Source organism: Amblyomma americanum, chromosome 7, assembly GCF_052857255.1.
Source record: "Amblyomma americanum isolate KBUSLIRL-KWMA chromosome 7, ASM5285725v1, whole genome shotgun sequence".
Lineage (NCBI taxonomy): Eukaryota > Metazoa > Arthropoda > Arachnida > Ixodida > Ixodidae > Amblyomma > Amblyomma americanum.
In genome coordinates this window covers 21,560,117-21,580,562 of record NC_135503.1, presented here as the reverse complement: position 1 = coordinate 21,580,562, position 20,446 = coordinate 21,560,117, and the positions used below count along the sequence as shown (strand labels likewise).

General features: G+C 41.9%; 2 protein-coding genes and 1 non-coding gene across 3 annotated transcripts in view; 2 read left to right on the top strand and 1 right to left on the bottom strand.

The window, feature by feature from the left end:
* Dys (Dystrophin) overlaps positions 1-5,593 on the top strand; it is a 421,748-nt gene extending 416,155 nt beyond the window's left edge. Inside the window, exons 58-62 of the mRNA XM_077631460.1 lie at positions 334-403; positions 1,031-1,146; positions 1,842-2,091; positions 2,603-2,741; positions 5,332-5,593. Of these exons, the coding sequence (XP_077487586.1) occupies positions 334-403; positions 1,031-1,146; positions 1,842-2,091; positions 2,603-2,741; positions 5,332-5,477 (721 nt within the window). The 3' untranslated portion in view covers positions 5,478-5,593. The remainder of the gene's footprint in view (positions 1-333; positions 404-1,030; positions 1,147-1,841; positions 2,092-2,602; positions 2,742-5,331) is intronic.
* An 8,329-nt stretch (positions 5,594-13,922) lies between these two features.
* TRNAG-UCC (transfer RNA glycine (anticodon UCC)) lies at positions 13,923-13,994 on the bottom strand. Its single transcript has one exon. It is a non-coding gene; the product is annotated as a tRNA-Gly (tRNA).
* A 72-nt stretch (positions 13,995-14,066) lies between these two features.
* Positions 14,067-20,441, top strand: LOC144098656 (src kinase-associated phosphoprotein 2-like). The gene is given in 8 exon segments (XM_077631459.1): positions 14,067-14,320; positions 14,432-14,670; positions 14,673-14,724; positions 15,412-15,540; positions 15,722-15,796; positions 15,976-16,190; positions 17,329-17,410; positions 19,238-20,441. Coding segments are annotated over 8 exon segments (1,326 nt in total). The 5' UTR covers positions 14,067-14,280; the 3' UTR covers positions 19,732-20,441.
* The last annotated feature ends 5 nt before the right edge of the window (positions 20,442-20,446 follow it).

Sequence of the window (20,446 nt, the reverse complement as noted above, 5' to 3'; positions counted from 1 at the left end):
CTTAGCCTGCTCAAATTGAAGCCGCAGCAGACGGTGCTTGAAACTAGCCACTGGCTGTGATAGGAGGTCTGATCTTGTTACCAGTGCACTATAAATAAAATAATTGGTCATTAAAGTTAAGGTACAATTGGTTTCCGCAATGCCTACGGCAGCGAAGTGAGCAAAGCACACCAGGCGAGGGCCGCCGCTAGGCTTCCGGCACGTAGGTTGGCTTCACTGAATGACGAGCTGTGCACTGAGAGCTGCCTCTTTCGCGTGACAGCAGTGTCGCTTGAAAAATGAGGCATAGTATAAATGTGCGCTGGTACACTTTTTTTTGTCATTTTGTTTTAGGAGTGAAGATGAACACCAGTTGATCGCACAGTATTGTCATACTTTGAGTGGAGAGCTTCCAGCATCTATGGTGAGTGAAAATTTTACTCCCTTTCTTTTTGTCGTCTCTAAGTCCTTTACATGCACACATACATACACATACACTCAAATACGTATGTGCCATCAGTTGCAAAAGTTTACCGTCCACCATGCCGTTCATCCAAATAGCACCGTGGGCAAACCTTTGCAACATTCGGTACTTACCTAAAACAGCTGCCACAAATGCTTCTCATTTAATTTCTTCTGTTACTCTAACTCATCTGTTTTGCAATTGTGGAAGCAACTGAGGCCATCTTAAATATCTTGCTGTCTATTTCGTATTAGTCACCCTAAGATAAAAGCTAAAAATTGTTTGTTCATTTGCAAATTGCGATCAAGAAAAGAAGGTAAAGAAAACCACTACCGCTTTTTCTTGCCGTGTCTGGGTGTTGCTAATTGACCATGCCAGCCCTTATTTTTATTATGGGATGGCTATGGAGGCCACCTGTGCTTTGTGACCTTTTACAATGTTTATCATAAAGTGAGGCAAAAAAATAAATGATGAATTTCAAGCACTGCTCTTTTTTCTGGTAGCGTGCAGCTGCTTGTTTTCATGACATTGCTTTTCCTGCTTGTGTTTGGCACTAACAACTTGTGTGCCTTCCACGTTTGTGTGCAGTGCAACTCTTCCTTGTTCCTGCAACCACGGAGCCCTGCTCAGGTGATAGCAACCATTGATGCCGATCAAAGAGACGAGCTCGAACTGATGATCGAGGAACTTGAAGAAGAAAACAGGTTTGTAGTCTGCAATTGCTTCTGCGCTGAGGCTCTTCACCGTGTATCAGGATTTTTTACGTATTGACTATTGACTGCTTGCATGGAGAACATGGTTAACCAAAGATGCTTCACGATTTCTGATTGAACTTGTGCATGAAAAAGTTTGGAAACATATGACAGAAATGGTTGGTTACATTGTGGTTTATATTCATAAGTTTAATGGCGCTGTTAAGGTCTCTGTTTGATGAAACATATGGTCTCAGCAATTCCAGTCTGCCTCTGCTACATCCTGCTATAGACAGTAAGATAAAGCTAGAGAATGGCATGCATCGCTTAGTTCTCATCCACTATTGCACTGTATTGTTGCATATGAAATGCAGGAGAGAATATTCCCTGTAAAAGCTGGAAGGTGATAGCTAGAGCATCCATTATTGTTCTTCCTTATGCAGAATGCTTTGGTCATAAAAAAAGTCTTATAAGCTGATCATAAGCCTTTTATGCACTTTGGTAGGATTAGCATTGTAGCATATTACGTTGTTGAAGGCAAACATGACACCACATTCGTCTCACTAACTTTTTCTTTGTTCGTGTCCAGTTTGCACAGCTTGTAAGCCCTGTTAAAGCTGTGTACTAATTCTAGCACAATGAAGGGTGTCACTTCAAAGCATGCACCCTGCACTGTTCGCTCCACCCTTGTGGTCATCGTTTTGCAGGCACCTGCAGGCCGAGTACGACCGGCTGCAGGAGATGCAGAGCGTGGGTCTCAGCCCTACACCGAGCCAGCTGGAAGAGGAGGCCGCCCTGAGCCCCAGTGGCAGCACCACCCGTGACCAGGAGATGTTGGCTGAGGCCAAGCTCCTGAGGCAGCACAAGGGGCGCCTCGAGGCCCGCATGCACATCCTCGAGGACCACAACCGGCAGCTGGAGGCCCAGCTGCAGCGCCTGCGCCAGCTCCTCGACGAGGTGACGTGTGCTGTCATCTCTGTAGGGAGCAGCCTGGCTCTAAAATTTGAGGACAGCACTCTGAGGATTGAAGCACTCACTGGATCACATGCTCTGTGTGGCAGTCTGTGCACTGCACTATCAAGCCTGCGAGCACTCCGATATCCCCACTGGCTACATTTTTACTCAAAATATTTGGCATCCGCTTTTCATTGCAAAAAAATCAAAGGTGCTGTTTCAGTACTAGCATCCGAGTCGCCCACCTAAACATCCAGCAGAGTTGCACTGCTGCGCAGAGTAGTGATGTGTTTTTTTTTTCCTTTAGTTTTCTTCTGAATGCAACCGCTGTAATGTGACGACTTGTTCTCTACAGAGTCAGCTTGTTTTGCTGGAACTGGGGTTGGCTCGTGTGGGAAATTTTTACTCTGGTGTCTTGCTTCCATGCTCTGCCAGTCTCTCTCTCGACTATGTTATAGTACACTACTGCTGCCTAACTTTTTTTTTGTTTTGTTTTCCTTCCTCAATACTACAGCCGGCTCCTCGGGGTACAACGTCTTCCCTGTCTCCGCACAGCTCTCCATACACAACACCTGGTCACTCATTGCCTCGAAACAGGGCTCTCCAGCCTGAGCCGATGTCTTCCAGGAATGGAAGGCTTCATGACCATCCAGGTACAACACTTCTTTTTTTTTTTTTCCAGTCGGAGTAGTCTCCTACTGCTGTGTCAAAGCAGTGCACGGCTTTAAGGGTACACCTGTAAAGGCTGAAGTAATGTCATATGCTGAATAACATACTTCAATTTGACAATTGATCCATTTTCCAACTGATGCTATAACCACAAAGGGGCTATGAGTAAAATGAGGGTGCCATGTTACCTCCACAAGTAGTTTCAGCACCTGGCCTGTGATGTATACCAAGAACAGCAGTTTGACACGTAATCTGTTTTGTGCAATTGATTAGCAGCAGGATAAAAGATAGTAAAACTTTGCTTGCTTTTCTACACAAGTCGAATGCATAGGCTCAGCAGTCATGTGACCTTTTGTCACTGGCTAAAGGCTGCGAAAAAGAACCAGCATTCTGCGGTGGTAGGGGCTGTGATCTCTAAAGAGTCTCACTAGGGCACTGCATTGCTTCTTCTAACACAGTATTGTGTTAACGGTGTCACCATACATGTGCCTTTTGTATTTTACCCCTTCTTAAGAGTTTCGCAGATATGTTTCTATTTGTGTATGTCGAAGTTAATGGGGGCGCCTTGTTGACAGCACCAATGTCGTTTCTGCAAAGCATCCTATGATGGCCCACATAGATCCTTTTTGTCTGCTTTCAATCTTGTATTTTCAGTTTTTACAGTTTTGTTGTGTGCACCTAATCTGGCACTTCCTTTCAGTACTGCTTCTTCATTCAACACCCCTGGGGGCATTAAGGAAAAACACTAAATTTTTCTTTACTTTTTTCTACCACCATCAGTGTGCAGATCAACCTCTGAAACACCTTTGAAGATGGAGCGCTAACATAAATCAGTTTCCATTTCAGAATTTGTTTCTTTTTTTTTTCGCCTTTTGGTTGACGATCATTTACTGTTCATTTCCTCTTTCTTTGTTCAGTTTTTCATTGACTTTTGATTTTCCTTTTGTTTTAGTAGCTCTTATTACAGCCTCGGCAACTTCCAGCAGCGTCATCACGGCCGTAGGGCTGTACAAGCAACAACAAGCGAAGCCTTGTTAGCGAAAGCTATTCTTGCCAAATTATCATATATAGCATGCTAACACAGCCCACCCCTGAAGCTTAATAACACCAGTACTCACGCCACCCCCCCCCCCCCCCCCCCCCCCACACACACACACATCGTAGGCTTTTGTGCATGCTATGCTATAATCGTGTTTGTCTGGGCAGCAGCCTGGCTGCATCCACTGCAGAGCAAAGACTTCTACCGCTGATATCCAATCAGCCTGGTCCTGCGCAAGCATTGGCCACCCTATTCCTGCAAATTTCCTAATCTCAATATGAGATAACATCTACTGCGCATTTATTAAACTCTATAACTGTGCTGCACTGCCAGCCATTCAGGTGACAGGATTCTGTCAATGCAAGGATGGTAGCCTGGGCAATTTTTAAAGGTAGTTTTGTTGTGCTTGTAAAGACCTTGAGCTCAGTCTGTGCAACTAGAGCCCATGTAATGATCAGGAAAACACTAAATCATTTTGCGTGTAGGCATTTTCACAATATATTTCTAATTTTACATCTTGGCCGTCCATATTGTAGTACTCATGCAAGCAAAATATGTATGAGCTGTAGGAGTTTATTACATGCTTTTCATTTTCTTTTTATCCACTTAACACATTGCCATTTATTGCACTAAATTTTAGCACCTGTAAAGCAAAGGTTCCAATTCCGCTGCTGTGCAAGTTTCACAGTTTGTACGCAGGAAAGTAAAGAAAAAGTCACTGCTGCATCACTCCAAACTTGCTGTGAGGAAGCATCATCCCTCAGTTGTCCCTTTAGACATGCGCTTCTTTACATTCCGGACGCTCTTACTGAGGTGGCCCAAACAATGAAGAGAGCATTTGCATAATAGTGTACTTACATAAGGGACAGAAACGTGCAGATTAACGAAAGGGTTGAATTTTAGGTGATGACAGTGAGCTATGGAAAAGAAAATGATTGGTGCAATGTAAAGAGACAGGAAGAGAGCGGAGGAGCCGATGGAACTGATGATAGGTAATGACATCCTAGTTGAAATCAAGAAGGTGTCTGTAATGGCAGCCCATGTAATGCTAATGCAAATAACTGATGGTCGTTAAAGGGTAATGGACTGGATTCCAAAGAAAGGAAATGCAACAGGGGGTGGCAGGAAGTCAGTTGGGCAAATGAGATCACAAAGTTTGCAGGGACGAGGTGGCCACAGCTGATGCAGGATGCGATTAATTGGAAGAATATCGGAGAGGCCCGTCTCTCGCAGTGTACTGATGATTATTATGAAACAAAGTCTGATTGCTGGCTTCACTAAAGAAAAAAAAAAGTGTCAGACTCGCTCCAGCCAGCAAGTAGCTTGTGAAAACATTGTAGAATCAATCGGTCACTAAATATTGGATCACGATGTTCTTCCGTGTTCTTGCTGCTCTCTGTACTATAGCCAATTTTGTACTGCTTTCTTTCATAGTGCTTCCTCGCAGGGCACGCATTTTGCTCTTATCTGTGTTGTCCGCTTCTGTGCTGCTCAAACTGCTTTCCAGCTAACGTTGTAGACACTCTCTCTCCCAGGTCTGTCAATGGGCCTCCACCCAGGCAGCTTGCTCCACACAGCCACGTCAGGACTCTATGCTCATAGCTTAGCCGACTACAATGACATCGGCAGTGAGGACGAGGACTTCAGTTGCGCAGAATTGGAGCGAAACCTGCACTTGTGATGAAGCTCTTCTACTAGCCTCTCATTTCTCTCGTGAAATGTCATATGGTGTGCCATTTGCTAGTTTTCAAAGACTAATAGTGAACTCTGTGTTCTCAACGTGCGTAATTTGTTATATTCAAAGTGTGCTACAAAGCAAAATCTAATTTCGCCATTACGTTTTCTCTCTTTGTTGAGTGAGAAGTTATGGCCTCAAATTTCACCTTGTGAGAAACATTTAATTTGCCATTGTCATCTGTGGTTGTTTAAAGGGTGCATCTGCTTTACGGAGCACTTTTATTTTCTGCGCTTTTTCATGAGAGGCAAGAAAGTTGCAACAGGCAGGTTTGTTTCATCATCTGTTGCTTAAAAGGTCAACATCAACTAAGATGAGACAGTGTCGTAATTTTGCAGGTAACTAAATTGTTTTGGTAGCTGCTATTCAGTTTCTTGGTAAAATAGTTCATTTTTACTCAAGGTCATTGTGATAAGTATTGTGATAGGTAGGTCTGCCAGCCACATAAGTTGGCCTGGTGTTCACTTACCTTTTATCTACGAAATTATTTCACAATAATGTGAGCAAGTTTGTTCTGAACAAATCATGAAATATTATATAAAGGGGCACACACAAGCAAGTGTAGCGTGTAAGGCTAATTTGGTAACTAGTATAGAATAGATAATTTGTCAGGGCTGGCCTGAGCTGGGGTATGTATTTGCTTCTTTTGCACACTTTTAAACGAATAAGTGATCTTGCAGAATGCAGGAGCTAATGCTATTACATCACATTGTGCAGAATTCACACTGGTAGGCAGTTTATTTTTTTTCCTTTGTCTGATGAGTGCTGCAATAAAGCAGTTTAATTTGTCTTTTCAGAAACCAAAATATTTTGTTGAAACTTTTTTCCTTTCATGCTGTGTAAAGAAATGGTACAAATGTGTTTTAGGTATGCCATTTCAAAGTTTTTTGTGGTGTAGCAAGTACTAAACTACTCCTACTCGCCAAATATTTCTCTTCATGTTGAGTGCCTTACTGATGCATTTTGGTTTGGCTCTCCTGTTGTCTTATATTTTTGTCATTCATGTTGGGGTGAGTTTTCATTATTTTTGCTCAGTTTGTATGTGTGTTTTGATTGTGACTGCATGAGAGTTTTTTTCATGGAAGTCAGTTCTCTGAAAACAGCTGGTAAAGGAAAGAATACGCAGTACCAGTACTCCAGGGTTGAGAGACCCGTCTCCTCTGCTCTCATGCAGAATCTGGAATTTAAGTGTCCAGCCAATGTTACGCAAGCCTACAAAATAAGTTTTTCTCTTTACAGAAGCACTACCCAGCCTTTCTTGTTTAAAGAGTAAAATATTCCAGCAAATGAAGCTTTGTTTCAAAGAACAACCTAATTGGCTCTGAGCTTTTTATTTATAAACGAAATGCTAATGCTAGTAATAAAAACATTAGTAATATTCATATTTTGGTTATTCCTGCTTACACATACATTTGAGGTTCACTGTCCCCACGAAATACGTACCGTGTCATGGCTTGGTAATTTTGTTAGCATTACTTTTTCATTTCTACAGCTGTCTGTGTAATGCAGAGAAATCTACTCTAGTGCATAAGCGAAGTGTATTTGCAGTGCCACTCAATGTCACACAGCATTCCACTGTAATGCTGGTGCATCAACAATTGCGCAAAGACAAGCGCATCATACTAGTTACCAGAGTTATCATGACTTCACATTAGGTTTTCACTTTTGAGCTTGAAAAATAGGTAGTTATTAGCCAATGGATGACTGCAGATATGTTGCTATGTGGCAGTGTTCAACAAGATGGCTGCAAATGTAAATACAGCTTGCAATTTCTTAAGCTTTTGTACTTAATTTTTCTTACAAAACCTGCCCCATTGCTTCCCATGACCAGCACATGTGTGCTGTAGAGCCTAATAGGGTTAGAGATATTACTGGTAGCGTGTTGCGCCTTCCATTATACATGTACGCCTGCAGTTGTGAAAAAAAAAAAATGTACCGTGACACCCCAAATATTGCAATAATTCAGCCTAAGTATAGATTCCTTCTTTATCGTGTTTCCACAGTTAAAGCTGTGGAGTGCAACATTTTTGTACCTTTGTACATTTTTTGCATGTGCCATATTCTGCGTATCACTGGTGAATGAATGTTGGACGTAGAACTGGCGGCTCAAACTGGCCATTAGCATAACAGTGATGAATGTCTGTCGGTGGAGCACACTGGGGTGCGGCAGGTGGCACACTACGTTGTAAGCATGTGGCGTATTCTGCCAGAACAGACTTCCTTGTGTGCGAGAAAAAATGATGTGCAAAGCTATATGTTTCTGCTGTGCTTGCTTACCCTGTCCCCACCATTTTTTGCCTTTATCCAAGCTGGTTGTGGGAGTGTCGTATCAAGTCAGGAGCCCTAGTAATCCATTTATATGTGGACCTCATTTCAGTTTTCTTTGCTCCTGCAGATGCCAGATTATGATATCTGGTATGTTTCTGGTGTTCTCACTAAAGGTCAACAATGATTGGAAGCTTATTTGGTTTCTTTTTTCCAATGTGTTTAGTTCCACAGCATGCATTTTACACCTTGTTTTCATAATGCTGTATTAAAGGTCCATGCAGGACGCCTGGAACGCTGCAGACACAATTGCTTCCGCACGGTATTTTGGGTGTAAAGTGGAGTAAATGTTATTTCTTAGTGCCTGCCAAGTTATTTTTACGCTGCATTTCAAACATCATATTATGGCCTTGTTCAGATTTACAAGCAGAAAAAGCTTCAAGGTGTGCCTCTTTTGTTTTTTCATGTCTGTTGCTTTTATGTTAATCGTTTACAGTTTTGACAACTTTATATTTAACCATTACTGCTGCACTTTTGTTTACCTTTGGTTTCTTTTTCTCTTTTGTTTTCTCATTTTTAAGGCCAGCCCGATGAGAATGGAATTCAGTTGAGTCCCATCGAAAAATGAGCACTGTTCCAGTCCTCGTAGTGTAGCTGTTATTCAGCCCCGGCCCTTGTGTACAGGATCACGAGATGTTCACCGCCGCCTTTGGACACCTGCCACCGCCCCACTTCGTTTTTTAAACACCGGGAATGTGTTCCTGCCTGGCTGTATTCCATTCATTTTCATCTTTCAATGCCTGCAAAGGAGACATGCATTTAATGCGATCACTTTTTTTTTCCCCCATGAGTTGCGAGCGGGTGTGCGTCTCTGTACTTGACTTTCAGATGGGTGCAGAAACAGAAAAGCATGTTGACCGAAATTTTTCTTCGGTGACAGTACGCAGTGGGCGTAAATGTGCAGTCTAGAACATGCTGCCTTCTTTTAGCTGCTTCTGTTAACCTGATGGTTTAAACCACTTTTGTGCTGAGCAGTCTCAGTGGTGCGTGGGGAGGGAGTTACTTAACGACCAAGGAGAGGGTATGTTGTGAAGGGTTGTGACAAGTATAGGCCTTGGGTGTCTTGTCGAGAGCTTGCTTCATTTTGGACAGTTTTTTATGTCGTTTTATACCTCCTGAAAACTCTGAGGATGTCTGGCCGGACCTAATGTGCTTTTATATTTTTTTTTTACACAGCTTAAAGCAGCTTATGCGATGAAGTAACTTAGTCTGACAGTGGCAATAAAAGTCTATTTGTACTTGTATGTTTTAGTCGGTCCCATAGGTTTTTAATGCACACAGATCTGCTTGCAGACCTAATATATTCTTGTTTTGCAGCAGCATTGACACTCGTAATTCCTTCCATATGTTGGCAGCTTTATTAATATTTTTGTCTTTATACTGCTTTCAACTGCACTGAAAGGCACTTTCAATTTGCTGGTGTAGGTTGCCATTGTTCCAATGGCAAGTTAAGCGGTGTGGCAACCAAAGATTTGGGAAGCAATAAAGAGGTTAGAGCTGCTGCTACACGATGCTTGAATCATGTATAGTCTCTGGTACTTCAGGTGTGTGGTATTAGTGCACTGAGAGGCACATTTTAGCTAAATGCATTATTAGTTTGGTTTTGGTACAAAGCCCTTCCTTACTTTTACCTTTTGACTTGCTAACAAAAACTGTGTCTTATTTTTACCAGGTATCGACTCTTGTTTTTTTATGTGAGAGGTTGGCAGCTTCTTATTGCTACTGACTGAGGCAGCTAAAAAGCCTTCCCTTATAGTGCCACTGAGAAGTCATATCATTTTGGTAGCTTAGCGCCAATATGAGGCAGAGTCTGCACTTTCGTGTGGATAGTTATATGACAAGCAGTTTATTTATGGCATATGCCGGTGCCATATTATGTTTGTTGGTTGATTTTGTGCCGCATCTATACATATCACAATGTCCCATGCTTTTTTGTTGATCCGTGTGACACGTGGAACAGCTAGCTTTGAGTGGTATAGAGCATGGGAATTACTGTTTGCATCATGTGTCGCCAATGTGCGTGGCAAACCAGCTAGCATTTCGGTTTTACGCTTGCAAGTTCGTACTTGCTTCAGTATAGCCCGAGCTAAACAGTTCAGGCTGTCTTTGTGCGCTCATTGTGCACTCAACGGGTCTTTGTGAGCCATTTGGCAAAACACAATCGTTTCCATGACTGTAAGTGTTCTCGTAGATGTTGCATCCCAAGGTTGACAAAACTGTGACCGAGATGTAGGAATTTCAACTTTGCGCATGTGTACTCTGAACACAGCGTGCAAGGTATGTGTACTCTTGTTAACTTTTTCAAGCTGCTGCACCAGGATTGAAAAAAACGTTGCTCTCAAGCCAGCAAGTGAATGAAGTGCGTAACTATGAGATGTTGCGCGTATGGCGTCTGCATGGATCGTTGGACTGAACGGAGTGAGGTGAATGGTCATATTAGCATTACTGTGCATATCAGACTTCCATTTCTCGTGAGCCATTGTCATTTTTTTAGCTGCATTGTTGAAACAATTTCTATACTGTCTCCTTTCTTTTCTCTTCAAACTTCCATTGTACAACTCGACAGATGTGTGCATCAGGTGCGAGTACTTTTTATGATGATGAAGAAAAGAAATAAATGATGCAGTTAGGTGACCTGGTGTGCTGTGTGTTGTCGCTTGTTCTTTCATTGTACATTGTCATGGTGTGTTCCCAAACATCGCCCATCTGGGCTGCAGCACAAATATGTTGAAATATGTTTTATTTCTTAGGCTTTTCACTAAATGTGCTATAACAGGTATGATTTGTTATGAATGAAACATTTTTTCAAGACACAAGCATGATTCCTGGGCTTGTGTTACTTAATGTCTGCTAAAGTGCATGTATTGAAAGCAGTGTTGGGTCATGGCCACATCACTTTAACCTCACCAAAAACGGTGCTCGAGTTTTATGGCTCTTAACTACCAGCTACGCCAGAAACAATAACAGGCCGTGAGTAAATATAGCAAAGCAAGCTTTATAGCCATATTCATGGGCAGTCAAAATAATTGAAATATTGATGAATAGTCTCTAACACTTGAAGGGAGATGCACACTATGATCATTCACACCAGAATAATAAATCCAACTCAACTTTGTTTAATCATCATATTGAAAACACCATGTTTCGTCTTCAGCAGTGATGCTGTCGACGAATTCGGCATCCTTCTCTGCCTCGGAGAGCAAATCGGCGCTCACTGATGCCCGCGTGTCCTTCTGGTCCTGTGTGAGGGAGTGCGGCGCAAGTCTGGCATTCGGCTTTCGTTTCCCCAAGTTCTCGCGCAAAATTTTGTGGCATGTTGTCTTACTAATGCCGAAAGCATCTGTTAGCATGCGGACTGTGCGGTCTTGCTGTACGATTTCCTTGATCAAAGCCACACTTTCATTCCGTGAGGCTGAAGGGCGCCCCTGTCTTGTGTTGTCTTCCACCGACGTTCTTCCCGAAACGAACCTCTTGTGCCACTCGAAAACTCGCACCCGCGATAATGTCTACATGCTGTAAGTGCCACGAAGGAACTGGTATGTCTGTGTGGCTGTCTTGCCAAACTTCACACAGAATTTTATGTTTACACACTGTTCAAGGTGGGCGTCCATCTCTCCACATTCACTCACAGTAGAATACGCAGACGACTAGTGACAACGTATTTTTCTACATTTAGTGCCATCTAGCGGCTGCCACAGCAATTAACATAAATAGCTCAGGTTAGCCCGAAAAGATGGCGCTATACATACGCACCAACATTTCTTTTGGGGAACCATGCATGTCTAGAGAAGAAAATAAATCAGTCTTGAAACTTTACGGACAAAGGTTGTATATTGTTCTTTATAGTTCTGGGGCGCATGTTACTATTATCTATTTGTATGAATGTTTTATACTGCTCTGGTAGCTGGAGCGATGATGAGTGTACATATTTATCTTTATGGTGTGCACAAAGATTCCAAAAATCATGCATAGGGGTAGAGACTATGTTATTTATTTACTGAAGTTTCAGCAAATACAGCTCAGTTTTGCCTTAGAACTGAGGCTAAAGGCGATATAAAAAGTTCATTATTTATAGGTTTACTATTCCACTCTGCATCATTCCACAAGAACTGTTTACCTTCCTGTTCTTTGGGTATCGAACCACCCATCTTTATGCTATCTTCACAATTCTTTTCTGAGATTGGTTATGCAAGTTCTATATTGGCCAATTATGTATCGTGTGCAAACTGCTACATTAAGTAGCTCCCATAAAAAGTTGTGAACACATTAAATGTGCCAAAATTGCTGCGTACAAACCCATAGTCTATAAACAGGTGTGTGCAATGCATGATAGCGACATCTTATTCTTGGCCAGGTAATGTTTAAGAGGCAGATTTTTCTGTCATAGCTGTCCACCATTAAAAACATTTATGACTGGTATGTGTTAAAGTAATGGATAGAAGGATTAAAGATTATTTTGGCAGTGTCTGCCAGATGTATACAAGTGTCGGTAGCTAACTCGTCAATTCAGTTCTAGCTCCTATTAATAGCAAAAATTTTAATGAACGTTTAGAACAGTGAAACTTATATTTTGTGATTTGCCAGTAACAAGAAAAAATGAACAATTTGAACCAACTGGAAGCAATTGGATTCCATCGAATGAGTGAAACACTTTTTTTTAAAGGGCAAAATAAACTTCACTGAAGAAGTAATATATAGTGTGAGCTGTACAGAAATGCAAGAGCAAGTGGAAGAAGACGTGGCAAGGTGCACCAATTGGCAGAGGTGATGTGCTTTTGAAAAAAACGAATTTTGCAAAAGGCTAGGAATGAAGCGAGGCTGCATATTTATTGGCATTAGCATAAAATGAGGTAGTCAGTGCAAATGAAGCTATCCAGAGCACATAATCTGGAGATCATTTCAAGTAAGTGGGGAGATGAAGTTTTTATTTGTTTAGAATTATATCAGTGATGATAGTTATAGAGATTTATTCAGTGTTTTTATGAAGAAACAACATGCATTTGGACAGGAGGAAATAGACATTCAAAACAGCAAAAGCATGTATATGTGTAATAAGGAAGTAATTACTCATTAGTATCCACCCAAGCCCAGCTATACAGCTACAAGGAAAGCTAATCAGGTTCCACAGGTTTTACTCCCTCAGTACAAATCTACTCTGCCTTGGGGGATTCCCTTAAACATTGGACCAACACGTATGTGCGACTTTACATCTCTTTCTCGGCAGAAGCGTTGCAGAAAGGCCCAAGTACAGTGCAGTTTGTGATGTAAGTTTTGTTAAATCACCCCTTTAAAAATCTGTAATCTGCTTTATTATTTTGCCTCACCGTGAAGAGGTTGAAGTTAATTTAATCTACAGACAGGACTATAAGTCTTGTATAATACTGCCAATAATAACTCCACTATTTGACACTGTATAATTAATATCGGACAATATGTAGCAAATATCTGTACACCATGAATTAAGACCGTTGCATGAACTTTAATGCTGTTGCATTTAAAATGCGAATCCTATGTGTCGCTTCAATGATAGCAACAAAGTTTGAAAATAGGGTATGTTGTCTAGTGCCATACACCGTGTGTGCATCTGAGTGCTTATGCTTGCACGGCAAGCCGATAACCTGCAACCTGCAGTGGTACTATGCAATAACCACTGCCATGGTAAGTGCTAGTGTTATTCAATCAAACCATGTTTGTTCAGCAGGCAGTGTTAATTTTATTTAGAAATTATCGGATGTGACCATCAAAGACGCAAATTTGGGCTCCAGCTCCATTATGGTGTTAGCGATGAATGAGGTGGTTAAGCACGCAGTTACCACTGAAATTTGCAGCATAATCAAGTCTTGAGCAGAGAGTCAAAGACCCCAAAAAGACTTGCCAAGTGCTCACTACCTGCAGGTTCCTTGACATTTCATAATTAAACACCCAGTTTGCCCCATGGGTGCTATTATCCGAAACCATAGTCCTTCAGTGTCGAAACGAAAGGCTGTGGTCGTGGAAGGAATGTTGCGACTATGTTTTCGCATCCAAACTAAATACTTCCATTAAAAAAAAAAAAGAAAAAAAACATGCGTCGGCCGGGAATCGAACCCGGGTCAACTGCTTGGAAGGCAGCTATGCTAACCACTATACCACCGACGCGGACAACCTTCGTTGCCCAGTGAGTTGATGTCCTATGTATTGCTCTCGATAAAAGTTTCATTGCCGTTGTGCAAGTCTCGGAGGCATATCACACAGGGAGAGCAGCGCAGAGTTTGCGAGTAGCTGTTGCTTCCGTTGCAGGCACGTGAGCTGGCAGGAAGTCCTCAGTTTTGCGCTCGCTCTGTCACTCGCTGAATCGCTCGCCACTTTGGTTCCGAAATATGAGTTAGCGCGCTAGCGGTCCAGATCTTCAAGTTAAGGTGCTCCGGTTTAGAAAGGCTTCATTATGCTGAAGCTCAACGAACAAGTGCGGGTGTTCGTTAAAGGTACGTCATCTCCACTTTTATTCCGAACGGGGCGTGGTATGGCTACACGGGTGAGTGTGGCACGGGAAGTTGCTCGCAGTATCGATTCTTCCGCATAATTCTCGTTTCCAGATGTCAACACTTTCCTAACAGTAGAGCTGCAGGATGAAAAGCTGTCACCAACTGCGTCCTCGGCAAGGATGGACCTTCTGCAGAAACTGCAACGGCTATGTCAGGAATACCCGCGTCTTCTTTTGTCGCTCGACATTTCGAGCGCCGAACAAATGCAGGGCTGGAAGCTTCCTCGGCCGCTGTCGAGCCCGCATCCTTACATCGACATGCAGGTTGGCGGCGTGCTTGCATCGCGGGAGTCCCCGCTCTAGTCTCGGCGGAAAATCAAACGGCCGCCGACGACTCGAACAACGGTACGTGCTTGTTCGTGCTGGAGGCCGTATTTTTAGCTGCCGTCACATGCTGTTAAGGGCTTGTAATTTTATACGTAGACTTACCAAATGGATGTGACAGTGCGCCTTGACCTTGACAAATGAATACAGATGCACTGATAAATGAAGGTTACGAGTGAAACAAATTCTGACGCGGGTTATTGCATTACCTGTATGCTGTAGATTCATTACGAGGAACAGTGCAGCATCAACTGACTTGATCGCAAAAGCGCGGGAAAAGCGATTACAATGTGAAATTGTGTTCAAATCTGTATTTGAAGCGCAGTCTACCAGCTAAGATTGTATTCCATTCCAGTGGGGAAAAAAAAAGGAAACAAGAGCACGTGACATGCTTTATAGAAAGTATAAAAAGAAAAGAGAAGGCAACACTGAACTGCACTGTCCTGATAGCAAAAATGACACGAAAAAAAGGAAAAGAAATAAAAAATGCAAAATACAACCGGTGTTTCCTTTCCCGTTCATATTTTCAATCAAGCTGTGGTTTCTTTTTTTCCACTTGAATGGAATCTTGGTTTGTAGATTGCGCTTAACTGTTCATGTTGGAGTCTTTAACGCTGTCTTTGTTAATTCATAGCGGTGCTTGAACAGCAGTGCCACATACTTTCAGTTGTCATGTTTCTGCTTCAGTAAAGCTCATTTCTCTCTCAGACTACATTTATTCCGATGCTGTTCTGCCTGATGACACGCCTGGAGAGCTGACTGAAGCACCATCAGCAAAGACGTCAAAAGCCAACTTGTCGAGGACGTCATCTGAGCTTGATGAGCAGTCAGAAGATGGTAAGGGCTTGGATGGCCGAGTACCTCAGCAAGCTTGAGATAACTTTGGGTTCTCTGCATACTGGGTTGCACTTGGCATGCATACTTTTTCCGGCTTTAGATGCATTATATGCACATTTGTATTGCTAAAAGATTTTCTATTGTCGCATATTTGCTAACAGTGTGCGGAATGCTTTTGCAGGCCCTCTTGTTGACATTCCAGCCAGCGAAATGTGCAAGGCTGACAAAACTGGCTACCTTGAAAGAAAAGGAAAAGGCATGTACATGCATTTGTTAATGTTGTGTTAGCCAAAGTAATGAAAGTTGGAATCAGTGACAACTGCGCTGCATTGCTTTTTTAGCAATCTATAGCTAAGTTGCCTGGAAGCAGTCCTTGCATTTAATAAATGCACTCAATAAAATTTTCCACCCTTTCCTGGTTCATAATCTTTGCAGAAAGGCTAGGAGGCCTGCTTAGTCCATTCCAGAAGCGCTGGTGTGCAGTACGTGATGGATTCCTCTTCCTGTACGACAAGCAGACTGACAAACGCCAGAAGGGACAGATTTGTTTGGCCATGTACGAAGCGCGGCCATTTGTCTGCACTCTCAAAGATGCCTCCAAAAAGGATGCTGCCTTTGAAATTGTTTGTCCCGGCAAGAAGACCTATCAGGTTTGTATAATGTCATTCTATTTCCTGTGCTAGAGGACATTTGTAAGTTGTAAATTGTGGTGTTTAATGTCCCTGAGTGACACATGGGCTATGTGGGACTCTGTAGTGGAGGGCTCTGAATTAGACTGCCTGGGTTTTTTGTTGCAAGTGTGTTGTGAGGAGAAAAGATGGGGCTTGCTGCACTGCTGCATTCCTTTTGCTAAAATTGGTCATACTTGTAAGAACAGCACTGTTTGCGCTGTCTTCATCCCTTCATTTAGAGGAGTACTGAGAACATATCATCATCATGATGTTCAATTGATTACTGAATTCTAAGCACAAAGGAGCTACCTTAATTGAACATGCAGCTTTGAGAACCTATAAAGGGGCAGAAAAATAAAATACAGGTATTGCAGGTGCAGGCTCTTTTCATGAGCAAGCTGCAATAACGTCTAGTAGTACCTTTTTCTTTGTTGATCTCTGGGGCTTGATCACGCTGCCATTCACTTCCAACCAGCAATCACAGCGTCCATATTCTCTCAACATTAACATTATTGTTTTTTTCAGTTGAGTGGCAGGAAAAAATTATACCATTTTCACCTCTAAATTTCCCAACAATAAACACGTCTTTTGCTGCCAAACGAATGTCAAACTCGGCTGCAAAAAGACGACCAATTGAATTTTAATAAGAACAAAAATTGGTTGGAGCTGTTCTCAGTGTCACAGTCAGCCCATCCTGATGCATGAAAAGGCCTCTGGCTTCTCTACTGCTCTGTTTTTCTTGTGCAGGGAATGAACATGAAGTAGAGATAAGCCACCAAATATAGCTTGCACTATCAGGAGTAATGGCTGTATCTTTCTAGCCTGTATGCACTGTTGCAACTGAGCACTACATTGCATTTTGCTGGTATATTCAGGCAAAGCTGGACACAGTCTGTTTTATCACAGGAGCTGATAATCAATTTAATGCTAGGAGGGGCTGTATTGTTGGTGCCAGTTTTCTTGAAATGACCAAATAAATAGTACAGTATAGCACTTCACGGAAGCTTTGGATATCATTAACTGAGATCGCTGTATGGGTTCCATAACAATATATTTTAACTGCATTTCATACTCTACCTTTGTTGTCTTATAAAGTTCCCTTCTGTCTACCTTTCAGTTCATTGCATTCAACACAAAAGACATGAAACAGTGGATTTCAGCCATAGAGAAGAACAGCCAAGTTTCCACATCCACATGCCGTAAGTACTTGCACGTTACCGTGAAAGCTACTTTGCAGGACAGCTCTAAAAATGCAGCTAGTATTGAACATCATACATTTTCTCTCTCATTCTGTACTGGATGATGAATACAGTAAAAAAACATGTAACCATGTCAACATTTCTGTCCAATTTTGCAAATCAATGTCAGTGCAGATTAGAGGGTTGGAGACAACAAATTTTGTTTGTCCTTCCTTTGGAATGGTGTGCAAAACTTTAGTAAACATGGATCACCAATGCCCCTACTCCGAGTAGAAAACCTTTAATTTATTCTTTCATGCAGCTTCAGTTTTATTAATGCAGCCAAGAAGTGACTGTGATATCAAGTAGAGATGACATAAGGCATACGAAAAATGAGAGTTCTGCTTCACCGTTTCATTTCACTCCATCTCTTATGGGAGCCTGCCTCCTAAAGCTGTAATGATAATGAGTAAGCAGACTGCTTTTATATTGAATTTTTTGTCCACCTCAAGTGATTTCCATTTTACTTGTAACCTCATAGCCACCATTCGATTCAACTGCTGAAGTAGAAACCAAGACTGCATTAGATAAGAAATTCAGTTATAGACAACTTATCAGGCACAGGCGAATTCCATGTAGTGATCCATATTTACCTACGCTTTACACATAATTCCAAAGAAAAAAAACACCGTGAAAAACTTTGGGCCGAAGGCTGAGAAGTGAAGTTGTATTTGTATTTGGAAACAGATTTTCACAAAAAGTAATGAATTTCAGAAGGAATTCTGTAAGGTGTTAGCAAAATTGCTTCTGAAAGTTGATGCTAACAGCCCAGTCATGGATGGGATAGCGCACATATAACAGAGCCAAACTTTTATTTTCAAAATAATCCATAAAAATTCAATGCAAGCATTGTAATGACTATTCAGCTATACTTGTGTTAATTGATACCTTTAATTTTAACTTATGCAGCTTAAAAATAACTTCGACTGCATACCAAATGATCTGTGATGTAATGGGAGTCAGAAAAGATCTGTGCATAGATTTTAAACACCTTCGTTCATATTCTTTGTTGTATAAATTTAGGCTTTACTAGTGCAGATGTGCATTTTGTAATATATAATAGTATCATATTTCTTGCATAAGCAGTTACCTTGATCAAACATTTAAATACTTGTGCTATTGATCAGTCATTTGAAAAGCATTTTATGAGTCTCATGGCATTTTAATCCTTTCAGATATGCATTATGTTCTACTATTGGTAAAGTCAGAAAATTTCTGCAAATATTTAGTACCCACTGAGAAATAACATGAATGGCTTCAAGATTTTAAATTTGCAAACACGCACACACTTGCCCACATGCAGAATCGCAACCTTAATGGTCTATCAAACACATTGTTGCACAAATGACTAATTCAGTTAATATGCAAAGCTCTTTTGAAACAGAAGCTCAGTTAACAGTGTGCTTTAGTAAAGCATTCCACTGTGCAAGAATAAAAGAAGTGACGGCACTAGATAGTGCTTCCTTGGCACACTGTAGAACTTCTTGCTCTGGAAAAGAAACTTTTTTCTCAATCGTAGGCGCCATGCCGCAAAAGGCAAAAAATTGAATGAACAACACTTACGGGACAGTCTGTGTGTTATAGCTTGCCCATACTTCGGTGCAGTGGCAGAAATTTCTCAGGATGATAGTCTAAGTTGATCACATAATGTATGTGACCAAAGTGGAAAATGCACCTATTCTTGAACATATACAGTATCGTGGGCTTGCAAAGCGATTGAATGCATGTTTTTTGAAAAAGAAACACAGATGATGCGGTTGCTCATTCCGTGATGGTTCACTTCTGTAGTTGCAGAAGTACAACCAGGAAGTGCTGGAGAAATATGCCCACTACCTCCAACTCAACCATGTGCAAGCAAACTGCCTTTGCCAAGCCCACGAAAGGAGATGCCACATGTTGCGCCAGCACCAGTCACTTCGGAGGCAGACAGAGAGCTTGAGTACGAATATGTCGAAGGCCAGACAACTATTACGTCTGCACCAGAAGAGGAAGACGAGCCTGTTTACGAAGATGGAGAAAGCTACTTTTCCGATGACACCAAGGCGAGTAGCCAAACAGACGAGGAGGTGACAAGCGACTACGAAAACTGGTACCAGGCAATCTGGGATTGCCATTCAGGGCAAGCCGATGAGCTTTCTTTTAAACGAGGGGACTTGCTCAAAGTTGTGAGTAAAGAATATGACGAGCACTCTTGGTGGGTCGCCAAAGCACAGGGCAGCAAGGGAGGAGTGGGCTTTGTGCCAAAAACATACTTGATGGCGGCCTACGAGAGGGTGCAGTGACAGTCGCTAGCATGCTACTCACACTTACCGCGCACCATAAGTGAATTCAAGGTCACAAGTGACACACTCATTCAGTTAGCAGGATATTGAATATCATCTGCTTCGTGTAATAATGCTTTACATTGCAATGCAAGAAATAATGAAAGCAAGTAAAACTGTGCTAGTCAGCATCAGATATATCACAACACATAACATGTCTTCTAACTAAAGGTGGCCTTTGTACCAGGGGCAAGTTCTCGAACCATGTATAAAACACATGGCATGGTATGTGTAAAATTGGCACAGTGAAGACAAGTCTCTTACAAGGAGAACCACCTGCATCAAGCACTTCCATTAAGCTTTGATATGAGAATGTGTTTTGGTGTTCTCTACCGAGCCAAAAATATATTGGCTGATTTGGCAGATACTCTAGACACATCAGAGCCCTGTGTGCCTTTCGCCTCTAAATGCTTCATATATATAGTACATTGTACACCTTGTTGCTCTGGCACATGCCTGCATTGTGCATCTGTTAAGTACTGCCTTTAGGTAATAGTGTACCCATTACCATATGCAGGATGATTGAATGGGACCTTTTATTTGTTTTTCACATTATATCATCTCTGCCACCTCCCTTTGCTTGTAAATAGAGCAGATCGCCTTCATGTTTGTGTGCTGCAATTACATTTCGCTTGCACTAATAAACATTGAGCCAAGGCTGCAATGTACAAGTGTT